This window comes from Myodes glareolus, chromosome 5 (genome assembly GCF_982192425.1).
Source record: "Myodes glareolus chromosome 5, mMyoGla1.1, whole genome shotgun sequence".
Taxonomy (NCBI): domain Eukaryota; kingdom Metazoa; phylum Chordata; class Mammalia; order Rodentia; family Cricetidae; genus Myodes; species Myodes glareolus.
The window spans coordinates 3,784,257-3,796,338 of record NC_142030.1 but is presented as its reverse complement, the minus strand read 5'-3'; the positions used below and the strand labels follow the sequence as shown (position 1 = coordinate 3,796,338).

The following is a 12,082-nucleotide window of genomic DNA, read 5'->3' as shown; positions in this document are numbered from 1 at the left end:
AAGTACTTATTTAGACAAAGAACTACTTTACCCATGCTCTTTCACCGAGTGCTGCAGACACTGTTCTGTTGCTACCAAGAGACACCACGACCAAGGCAACTCTTATAAAAGAAAGCATTTGACTGGGCTTACAGTTTCAGAGGCTTGGTCCATTACCATGGCAGGAAGCAGAAGAGCTGGAACAGTAGCTGAGACCTGAGAGCTACTGATATACAGGCCAAGGTGGGGGGAGAAGGGAGAGGAGAGCCAGACTGGGACTCACACAGGCTTTTGAAACCTCAAAGCCCACCCCCAGTAACAAACTTCCTCCAGCAAGGCCACACACCTCCTAATCCTCTCAAACAGTCCTGTTCCCTGGTGTCTACTAAGCATTCACACAGGAGACTAGTGGGGGCCATTCTTATTCAAAACAGCATACTAAGTAACCCAAGCCATCTTAGAAGTCCAAGGTCTGAGGCAAACGTTTATTAGAACCTTTCAGTTTGAATTAGATTGTGTCTTTGCAAACAAATACATTTACTTCACAAGCAAGCAAAGGAACTCTAGATTATTACTCCTTTTTGTGTGGATTGTGTCGAGGCCAATGTAAAAAGTTTGAGAAAAGACATCAGACAAGATACAAGGCTTATTATTTAGTTAGCTCAAAGTCCGATACTAAAAAAGGGCAGGGATAATTACTAATTTGTTCCATGTGACTTTTGGCGCCCATTTGTGATACTAGTTTCCCAAGCAGAGCCTGAAGTTTCTGACAGTCACTGACTCCAGCTTCACTCTGCGGCGCTGCTGGACAAATCACCTGCTTTCCTGACTACTACTGGCTTTCAAAGCAAGAGATATCCAACATCATTAGCAGGAATGCATCATTAAAACTACCTCCCTATTGCTTAATAGTTAACAAGCAAACATCACTACAGATTCCTCAACACTCAGCTAATGTGTGCTTTTGACTGTAATTTGACTTCCTTTAATTCTTTTTTTTCAAGACAGGGTTTCTCTGTGTAACAGCCCTGGCTGTTCTGGAACTAGCTTTGTACACCAGGCTGGCCTTGAACTCACAGAGATCCGCCTGCCTCTGCCTCCCAAGTGTTGGGATTAAAGGCATGCGCCAACACCGCCCAGCAAATTAGTTTTTAATAAAATATTTAAAATCACAAAAATAGAAGTTTAACCAGTCCTCTTTCCTAACCATAGGGGACACCTTCCGCGAACATATAAAGTTTCTTTCCGAGAGGCTTCACAGGGAGACATAATGATGCTCATTCATGAGGACTGACGTGGGAGCCTTTAAGGGAAAAGGGTTAAAGTATCTCACATGGTACTTAGAGTCAGCTGACACAACTTCCGTACTAACTATTTAGATAAAGTGCTATTTTATTTTGCCAGAGAGCTAGAGTCTTTTGTAAAAAATGAAAAAAAAAAAAAAAACAAGACTTATTTTTCCAGGTTCTGGATTTTCAGTTCAGAGCTAACATCTTTTATAAAAATACGAGTAAGATATTATCGTAAAATTCTGATGACATTAAAAAGTCACAAACCTCAGAGAACTGAGAACTCTACATACCTAAACGTCAGTCCTGGTTTCAGTGAATAATGTCTGATTTTACAAAGCATCTCTCTCAAGGAAGTGCTTTGCAACTCCCTACCGCCACCCCAAAAGCAATGCTGGTTTGTGACTGAAATCTGGTTTTAAAACAAAATAAAAACCATGGAGCCTCCACAGCTTTCATAGACTGTCCAGCTTTCTGTCTTCTCCCACTTCCCCCTTAGCTGACATTTATCACTGTATTTAAAATAATCAGGATTTCAACTCAATATACTGTATTTTAACATGGAAGCAATATGAATGCACTTATGTGAATATCACATTTTATACAGTTTGAAAAACACACAAACAAAAGTATAGTGAACAGATTATATATTTCAGATAAGATCATGCTCACTTAAGGCATCCTGTGCTGGACTAGCGCACTCTCCACTACACAGAAGTTTCAGGATAACTAGAGGCCGTGCTTTCCGCTTCCATAAGCCGATGTCATTATCACAGACAGCCAGAAGAGGCTACAGATGACGAATCATCCCGTGAAACTGAAACAGCACTCACCCAGGAAGCTGTGTACACTAGACGGCATGACCTAAGTCTGCTAAAATTTCCAAAATGAAAAGTTGACCATTTTCTTAAAGAGCAAAATTATAAAGTCACTTTCACCACCATCGTTGTAGACCCAAGTTTAGTGAACTTTCAGATTAGAATCTATAATTCAGTAGAGTGTTCAGGACTACAGAAGTCATCTTGAGACTTTCTACGAAAGTATGTACAGATCTTCCTCATGGAGCTGGGAGTAATGGTGACCTAGAAGACAATGGAGAGTTAGAGACTTCCCAAGTTAAAGTTCAAAATTCTCAGTAAGTGTCTCAGTTACAGCTTCCATTCCCTTGAGCAAATCGCCCCCCCTCCACTGATAAACCAGATAGCACTTCTCCATTGTTTCCCAACAAAGCAGCATTGTTCTGATAAAGAAACATTAGTTGTATATGGTAGCACACTCCCATAATCACAGCACCTGAAGGGCTAAGGCAGGAAAGTCCCAAAGTAAAAGCCAGTCTAGACTACACAGTGACAACCTGCAAGTCAATAAAATGTAAAAACAACAAATCCCAAAACTTAAAAAGATTAAGACTGGCACCATTCTTAAAGCTTTGAGATTTGTATTATTAGTGAAAATAATTTTCACCTCACCCTTGGTCATGAGGGTCGGGGAAAACCATGGGAGAGACACTGATGACTAATTTTTGGCTAGGAGCAGAGCACTCCTACTTTTGAGGGAAGGAAACTTTGTTTGATTTCCCATTTTCTGTAGTAAAATATTGTTTCAGCTTGCATAGTAAGCAGCCTTACCTAGAAACACAGGCTAGGCTAAGGACATCCAATGGGGTAGAACACCCACCTTACTAGTACTAGCCTAAGGATACCCAAGTTCTGCCCCTAATTATGGACTGTGTTCCCATCATCTTCCTTTGTGAGTCAGAATGGAGCCCAATACCCCTCCTGTAACTGCACACTGACACACAGCACCCTGTCCCTCTGGTGGTGTCCACGGCTCACCCAATGCTCACTTCAGTCTTCACCACTGTAAGCCATACGCTTTGAAGGTTCACTTATTTCCACTACACCATCCATTTAAATGTCAGTCAATGAGAAGTGAGACTTAAAAGATCAGTAACATTACACTGAATTGCCTGAGACACAAGTATTCAGAATATTAGTGTATGCAAGACAATCACAAACTTGGGGGAAAAGCCAAAAAAAAAAAAAAATCAAGGAATCTGTAATTTAATTGCTTTGAAATACCTAAGTTTCATTTGATCATAAAATTCAATTACAAGCTGAACAATCTACTTATGGGTATTGGCAAGTTTCCCAAGAAAAACAACTTTACTTAAAAAAGAGATGCCATGCTGTATCCCAGGAGAGATATTTCTGAACTGACACCCTGGGTGGTGAGAAGGCCTCAGTGGATCAAGCAGTAAGACCAAGGAGTATGAGCAGATGAAGGGTTTAATTCAGCACAAAGTTAATCTGAGACCTGCATTTGGTCCCCTTCACATAGGACACATATCCTCCCACCCTGAAGGCTTACCGGGCCTGGTGACGTCTTTCCACTCTGTCTCCTGGAACTGGGTGTCTGGGATGATGGACTTCGTGGAGATGAATTCTCAGCCTTCCGTTTGGCTGCCATGGCCAACAACCAGTTCTTATTCTCTGGGGAGCTGTTCTCCTTGCCCACCATCTCAGACCCATCTCCACAAGGTCTCAGAGGAAGGGACAGTGTTCCACAGCCTTCTGAAGCATAAGGACTGACAGGTGAAGGAGGCTCCGAGATGCTTGCAGCAGCAGTGCCTTCAATCTTGCTTGATTTGGCAGGACCTGTGGAGTCCTTGCTGAGGGTGTCCTGGTTGCTGGAGAGGCAGCAGCACAGATCCAAATGGAGGCTCTCCACCTGGCCGTCGAGCTCGGTGACGCAGCTGCAGCTCTTCACACACTTCTGCTTTACGCCCTCCAGACAGCTCGAGTCTAGACGCCTCTTCACTCTATTTCTAGATCCACAGCAAGCGTCTGCTTGGGATGACTTCTGGCTCACAGGAATGAGGGCTTTTCTTGGAGACGAGATCTTTGTCTCAGAAGCAGGTGGAGTGACGGGTGGTGACGAGGAAGGTGTTCGGGTCACCCAGTTTCTAAGAGACATCTTGAAAGATGAGAGTGGCTTGGGAGACACAGAAGAGGTGGAGCCTCTTCTGCCGACTGGAGACCGGGTCTTGGCAGGGGTGGTTTTGACTGGGAACGTGGGGGTATTTGAAGGAAGAGGGAGGTCTCCAGTACAGCTTGGAGTACAAGCTGCTGACGACGGAGAGGAAATGGACGGACTGCTCTTGGCTCTGGGGGCTTTGGCAGGAGTACTCTGGCTACTCGATACCATTACTGAAAATGAAGAGAAGCATGAAAATCAGAAAGAAAATGATGCACAGTCCTTGGATGCTCACCAAGGGAAATCATGTCTATGCCATTTGATTTGCCAGGAAGTAGGTCCCTAAAAATCATCCCATCTCCACCACACTCCCCTAGCATTTTTTCGACCTCTTTTCTAAATGACTGCTCCCCAAACACCCTGATATAAAACACACACTTGCAAAACCCAGGAAAGATAAAATCTTTGAAGCACCAGCAGACCACTTCTAACAGTTTCAGTGTGTGCAAGTGGTGTGGGAGGTCCTTCTGTCCATGTGCTGCTTTCATTGGTTAATGAATAAAGAAACTGCCCTGGCCGGTTGATAGGGCAGAACTAAGGTAGGCAGGGAAGACAGAACTGAATGCTGGGAGAAGGAAGGCAGAGAGAAACATCATGGAGCTGCTAGAGACAGACATGCCGAATCCTTCCCAGTAAGCCACTGTCACGTGGTGATACACAGATTAATAGAAATGGGTTAAACTGAGATGTAAAAGTTAGCCAATAAGAAATCAAAGCTAATGGGCCAAGCAGTGTTTTAATTAATACAGTTTCTGTGTGGTTATTTCAGGTGTAAGCTGGCCAGGTGACTGTGACAAACAAGCAGGCCCCTCCATGCAACATGCAAGTGACACACAGCATATTTCTAACTTGCAATACAAAATGAGATCAAAGGGCACGAAGTGTTTCTTTTACATTTTTTTTTTTTTTTAAAGACAGGGTTTCCCTGTGTAATAGTCCTGGCTGTTCTGGAACTCACTCTGTAGACCAGGCTGGCCTGGAACTCACAGAGATCGGCCTGACTCTGCCTCCTGCATGCTGGGATAAAGGTGTGTGCTACCACTACCTGGCTCTGCTTAGATCTTTTAATGGCATAACTTTATCCTTTATAAAGGCTGAACAGTCTAGGTATGATGGAATATACCTGGACTCCTACTACTTACAGGCTGAGGCAGAACCATGTGTTAGAAAGACTAGTCAAGGTCACAGCAAAACTCTGACTCAAAAATAATCTGATCCCTTCCTCCGATCTAAAATTCCTCACTTAGCAGGATTCTACTACTGATGCACAAGTTTCTCTATTCATTTGGTAGTAACACTCATGCCAATTCTGTACTTGGATATCATGCATGATCATGGCCTGCATGACTGTGAACACAGTTGCCTCTTTCACACACTGACCATCTCCCCTGGCTGTACACCCAAAAGAAGATTGCCAGATGATATAGGAGTTCTACTTTTAATTTTCTGAGAAACTGCTGCACCATTTTCCTAAAATAGTGGAAAAAATTTATAGGAGCACCAACAATGTACATCCCCACCCACATCCATTATCCATTTACACTTCTTTTGGAACAGGGTCTTACAATGTTTAGACTCATCTCAATACACCTTCAATCTCAGCACTTGTGAGGCAGAGATGGCAAATCTCTGTGAGTTTGAGGCCTGGTCTACAAAGTAAGCTCCATGACAGGCTCCAAAGCTACAGAGAGACCCTGGGTGGGTGGGTGGGGGCACGACACAAAACAAAACAACAAAACAAAAGGAAATGTCTTTAGGCAAATGTTTACCAACATATTCTAACCTTCAAGCTGGGCAATTGGTGGTGCATGCCTTTATCCTAACACTCGAGAGACAGGTGGATCTCAGTGAGTTCAAGGCCAGCCTGGTCTATACAGTGAGTTCCAGGACAGTTAGGGTTACAGAGAAACTCTGCCTCGAAAAATAAAAAACAAAAAAATTTAATTGTCTAAAAGAATTAACATGAAATCCTGTCTCAAAGGAAAAAGAAGAAATATAACCTGCCTTTTACTATGTGACCTGATGTGGGATTCCCCTCTGTATGCTGTGACTATGTTTTATTACCACTGGTTAATAAAGAATGTGCACTGACCTATGGCAGGGCAGAATAGAGCAAGATGGGAAATCCAAGAGATAGAGCAGGAAGGGCTGGAAAGATGGCTCAGTGGCTGAGAGCATTGGCTGCTCTTCCAGAGGTTCTGAGTTCAATTCCCAGCAACCACATGGTGGTTCATAACCATCTATAAAGAGATTTGGTGTCCTCTCTGGCCTGCAGGAATACATGTAGAAAGAACACTGTATACATAATAAATTAAAAAAAGAGCAGGAAAGAAGGTGGAGTCAGCCATGTAGCCGCGAAAGCGAAGAAACACCATTGGCCAAACAGTGTTATAATTAATATAGTTTTTGTGTGATTATTCAGGTCTGGGTGGCCAGGAAACAAAAAAGCAGTCTCGATTACAATCACCAACACATAAACAGACCCCACTGACATTTCTGGCAGCACACTAAGATGCAATATAACATGTAACAGTGGACAACAGTGCACTGTATTAGGAATGTGGATTGTTAGTGCTATTTCATTCCTAAGTGACAATACCTTTCTTATAAACCCTCTTGACTAATTTGAAGGTAAAGCCCTCACAGGATTCGCAAAGAGAAACACAAAGACTTACAACTTGGCACAATCACTTAGTATGTGATTTAGTCACGACCACCCATCCAACTTTTCCTTTTACGTGAAAAAAATTTTTTTTTTGATACTGAATTTTATTTATATTTATTGGTTGCTTATTTGCTTGGTTGGTTTTTTTTTTTTTTAGTAAATTTTATTAAATTATAAAAGTTTCCATTTCCGCCCCCCCTCCCAACACCCTCCCACTCCCCCCACTTCCCCCCTCCTTCCCCTCCGTCCCCCAGGGCAGTCAGGGTTTCCTGCCCTGTGGGAAGCTCCAGCTCCCTCCCCCTCCCTCCAGGTCCAGGAAGGCGAGCGTCCAAACAGACTGGGTCCCCAAAATCCAGCATATGCAGAGGAAACAGGTCCCAGTGTCATAGTCAATGGCTTTTCAGAAAGACCCCGGGCCAGCCACAGTCCGAGAATCCGGCCAAATTCCGAGAATCTGGCTAGATCTACGTGAAAAAATTTATCCCTAAAAGAAGTGATCCTGGGCTGGAGAAATGGCTCAGAGCACTGGCTGCTCTTCCAGAGGTCCTTAGTTCAATTCCCAACAACCACATGGTGGCTCACAAGCACCCATAATGAGATATGGTGCCCTCGTCTGGCCTGCAAGGATACATGCAGACAGAATACTGTATATAATAAATAAAATCTTTAAAAAGAATAAAGTTTACCAGTACCAATCTTAGTTTATTATCCCATCGTCTTCACTACTTTAGCAGTCTTGTCTTGAAACAAAATTCTCTTTAAAAATAACTTTCAAAAAGTTTATTATGTACACACACAGAGGGTGCAAGACAGAAGGCATCTTGTAGGAACTGACCTCTCCTATCACACTCACAAACTCAGGTTGTCAGGCTTGGTGGCAAGCACCCTTACCCTCTAAGGTATCTTGACAGCTCAAGAGAGGAATTTTATAAATACTTCTTCAACTTTTTCCCTTAAGTAAGTGCTTAGACTTCACTAAAGTGGATTTGTCCTTCCAGTTAAGGCACAGCTGGATACCACAGTAGGAAGAAGCTGTCATTGGCTGTACTGCTCAGTCCAGCTTGTCACGTCCTCCATCTAAACAGCCATGTGTGTATTTGTACAGGAAGTCCTAAAATAGGACATATCTAGTAACATATCAAGTTCCAGTGAGGGTTTGGAATAAAGGATAGACAGAGGTAACATTCTCATTTTATGTGTATTCTGTGCATGCCATAACCTCCCATGTGTTTATCAGTTTATGCAAAGGTATACGCAGAGTAGCTTAAACCCAACCAAGCACTAACAGATCACGCTGTCTACACACACATTTTGCACCTTGTTCTTCAGGACTCAGGTGCACTGCACTCTCTAACTGCGTTACAACACCACCGACCCATTTCATGACCTGCCGCTCTCTATTTCACCTAGGACATCAGTCTTTGACGAGCTGCCTGTCTAAAGCCTTCCTTTTCTCTCTCCCAGGGCTTTGTGTAAACTGGACAAACTGGACAAGGACTCTATCATGTGTGGAGCTACAGATCTGTCCTGAAAACAACCCCTCACTCTGGCTTCTTTGAAGAATTCTAGAGTGCACTACTCTTCAACCTGTAGCTTCTTTCTATTCAAAAGTTAGCCATTTGGTTGCTACCTTTTCAGTCCTACACATACTACTTTAGGGTCCTGCAACAGGGAAGACTCACTGCTTTTCTCAACAGGCTGTGCACTACTACACCCCTGTCTCGGTTCATGTGTATTTTTGGCCTCTTTCTTGTTAGGCAAAAATCCCCATGTTTCAAGGATCCAGTAGCCCCACATTCATAGACTGTCACAGAAGACACGGGTTCCCAGAGCCCTTCACTAGTATGGCCAGGAGAAATGGTGACAGTAATTATTATGTAGTTTTGCACCTGCTTCCTAGTGAGGCCAGAGAAGGGGGATGACGATTTAGTGCTTAGTAAGGAATTATTAAACAATGCGGAACTTCATGGCTGCTAACAGTAAGGTGGTGACAGAAGCACTAGGAAATTGACAGTAACTGTCCTGCTGTCTAACCAAACGACAACAAACACTTGAGCTTGAACAAGTCAGAGTTATCTTGGCAATTAGGATAATCATCCTGTCACTCAATGCCTAGACCAGTGTCTCAATCTTTGCTGCACAACAGACTTACCTAGAGCTTTACGAAAATACAAACACTTGACCTCTACACAAAACTTACAAAATCCATGACTGACAATGTATACAGTCTTCAAAAGTTCCACCAGTGGTTCTGATGCCTATCCAAGACTGAGAACCTCAACAGTGCTGTGAGATCTTCAACTAGAGTACAGTTAAAGAACAGTAAGCAATAGAGCTGGTGCTGGCTGGACAAAGTAGGTCAGAGGGAAGAAGTTTATGCCTTGCAGATAGCATTAAAAAAGATAGCATTCTCAAAAATGGTAATGTGGTCAACAGCAGCCAGTCTATTCTGGAAGCAGGCTTAAGGGCCAAATGGCAAGCGTACCAGCCATTGGCACCTAGATCAGGTTGTTACTCGACAACCATCTTTGGAGTGATGTCACCATCACCCAAGGACTGAAGGCTGGTTCAACTGAACTGTACTTGCTATGTGGAGTCCTAAAGGAGACAGCACAGCAGAGCAGTCCATGTCTACATTGCGTTACTCGACAACCATCTTTGGAGTGATGTCACCATCACCCAAGGACTGAAGGCTGGTTCAACTGAACTGTACTTGCTATGTGGAGTCCTAAAGGAGACAGCACAGCAGAGCAGTCCATGTCTACATTGCTCTACAACTGGAGAGTACGTGAGCACTTTACACGGTAGAATCGTCATCAACTCTCATTTGATTCCACCCAATCAAACACCATCTTCTCCTGAGCTGCTCTCCTTTCCTTTGTAATAAACCCCCTCAATTAAAGGGTGACAATCAGTGTCTCGAGTTCTTTCCTCACTGTCCTGACAGACCAGCTAGGCCACCATCACTCCAACAAGGCTGTTTGTTCCATAAGCTCCAAACTGCGAAAGCAAAGGTAAGCTCATAGGTCTTTTTTTTTTTTTCTATGTTGGAATCATCTGGTCAAAGCCACACACATCATTTCCTTACTTTACCCTGTGTCTAGCATAATACTCTGCTGGGTCTCCTGCTCAGGCAGTGTCTGACCAATAGTCTGTAGCACCATCTCCTCTAAAGAAACGCTGGTGTCTAATAGCTCAGGTCCTTCCTTGCTCTATTTGCTTTTCTATCTACAGCTGTTATCACTTATATCACAAGTCACCCCAAATTTACCATCCCCATCCTAAATTGCAGAATTAAAACTGTCTCCTTGACACCCTTTGGATATAAAACAATGTCATGTTACATCAAAATCAAACTCTAGTTTCCTTCCTAAATCTGTATCAATTTCTATCTAGATTAAGACAATTCCATCCTGTGCAGCCTCAAGTAAAAGTCCCAAAAACCATCCTTAAAAATTTCCCCTTATATTGTACATGTTATCCTTTGGCATATTCTGTGGGTTCTTTTTAATAAATATACCCAGAATTTAAACAGCTTTTAAATTGTTAAATGTATTCTTTAATGCTTTGCCTTTTGTTCTTGAGACAAGGTCATGCTAGCCTCAAACCCACACTTTTCCTGAGTGTTGGGAGTAAAGGCATGTGCCAGTTTGATGACTTTGGCATTAGGCATGAACTTTTCCTGCTGTCCCTCATTGCTTCTGTGCCAGCATGACCCTTCTGGAGGCCGAGCAAACATGCCGGGTGCACTCCTGCTGCGGCAAAGTAGGCTCACCATGCTGTCTGCCTGGAGTAGTCTTCCGAACACCAGCATGGCTCAGTGACTTCACTTCCCTAAGAGAGGCCACTCTATCAGAGAGACACTTGACAGCACATTCCCATTCTTCTCTCCTTTACTTCATGTATTTTACTTCTGCTTACTTATCGCCACCCATGAGTAAGATGTTTGTACCTCATTGCTAAACAAAACTAAGAAGAGTGCACAGTGCATGATAGTCCATGACCATCTGCTGACTAAACCCACCACTATACACGAGACCTTCATAGATGATAAACAAAGCAGGGCAGTTAAAGAGGGCAGCTCTCTCTAAGAAATGCCAGAATAGGGATAGTGCTTTTCTTTAAAAGTATTACAAAACAAGGGCAAATCTAGCCCCCCATTGCACTCAGTAGGACTGAACTAAAAAAGCCAAGAAACCCTGGAAAATGCATGCCACCCTTACCTAGGCCAGCTTTCGTCTCTCTTTTCTTCTGAGAGGTCCAGCCCACCATGGAATGTTTATCGCCTCCGGGTTTCTCTTCCAGACCTCTATTCAAGCGCCAGATTTTCAGGGTATTATCATCAGAGCAGGTAGCAATCTAAGAACCAATAGAAGAATGATGAAGTTTCAAAGATCAACAACAAAATCTAAAGCAGTTAGTTGTGCCCTAAGGGCTCATAAACGGCCACTTATTTTGTCTGCTGCGACACAGCACAGACGACACCCTTGTTTCAGAGAATCACCCCAGCTTCACAACGATGCAAATTTCAGTTTCTTTTTAAAATGTATTTTCCAGTGAAAAACTTATTAGCAGTAATTCATTTTTAAAAAGATTTGTCTTTTTAAGTGTGCTTTGCCTGTACACATGTGTGCTAGCAGAGACCAGAAAAGAGCATCTTCTATGGAAATGAAGACGGCTGTGTGCTGGGCACTGAGCCTGTGTCCTCTACAGCAACAGCAAAGGGCTCTCAAATACACTGTCACTAGGCTCATTTTCCTTTTGGTCTCTCAAGAAGCCAGGCAATTCATGTCTTTAACACTCTTTATATAACCATATGTAATTAAGATTTCTTTTTATTCTTTCTGTGAAATGGTCAATTAGTACATAGCATCACTATTTAATTTCTACAATTTTCTTCTAAATTCTGTATGCTTTCTTCTAATTCTAAAGCAATGAGGACATTTCCCAGATCAGACTTAGCCTGTGACTCCAGCAAGAAGAGTACAATAAACCCAAACCTCTGAGATGCTTTTTCAGATAGGTAAAGGAGCAATCCAGGAAAACAAAAGTTCACTAGGCTGAAAGAAGTTAAAAATAACCTTTGCCCCTTTAAAAATATCCGACAATTCCT

The 12,082-nt window shown here is 42.9% G+C and overlaps 1 protein-coding gene across 1 annotated transcript in view; it reads right to left on the bottom strand.

Moving 5' to 3' along the window:
• Window positions 1–450: 450 nt before the first annotated feature.
• Dtl (denticleless E3 ubiquitin protein ligase adapter) overlaps window positions 451–12,082 on the bottom strand; it is a 40,644-nt gene continuing 29,012 nt past the window's right edge. Inside the window, exons 13-15 of the mRNA XM_048439403.3 lie at window positions 11,193–11,328; window positions 3,639–4,477; window positions 451–2,350 (exon numbers count right to left, since the gene is read on the bottom strand). Coding sequence (XP_048295360.3) covers window positions 2,252–2,350; window positions 3,639–4,477; window positions 11,193–11,328 — 1,074 coding nt within the window. The 3' untranslated portion in view covers window positions 451–2,251. The remainder of the gene's footprint in view (window positions 2,351–3,638; window positions 4,478–11,192; window positions 11,329–12,082) is intronic.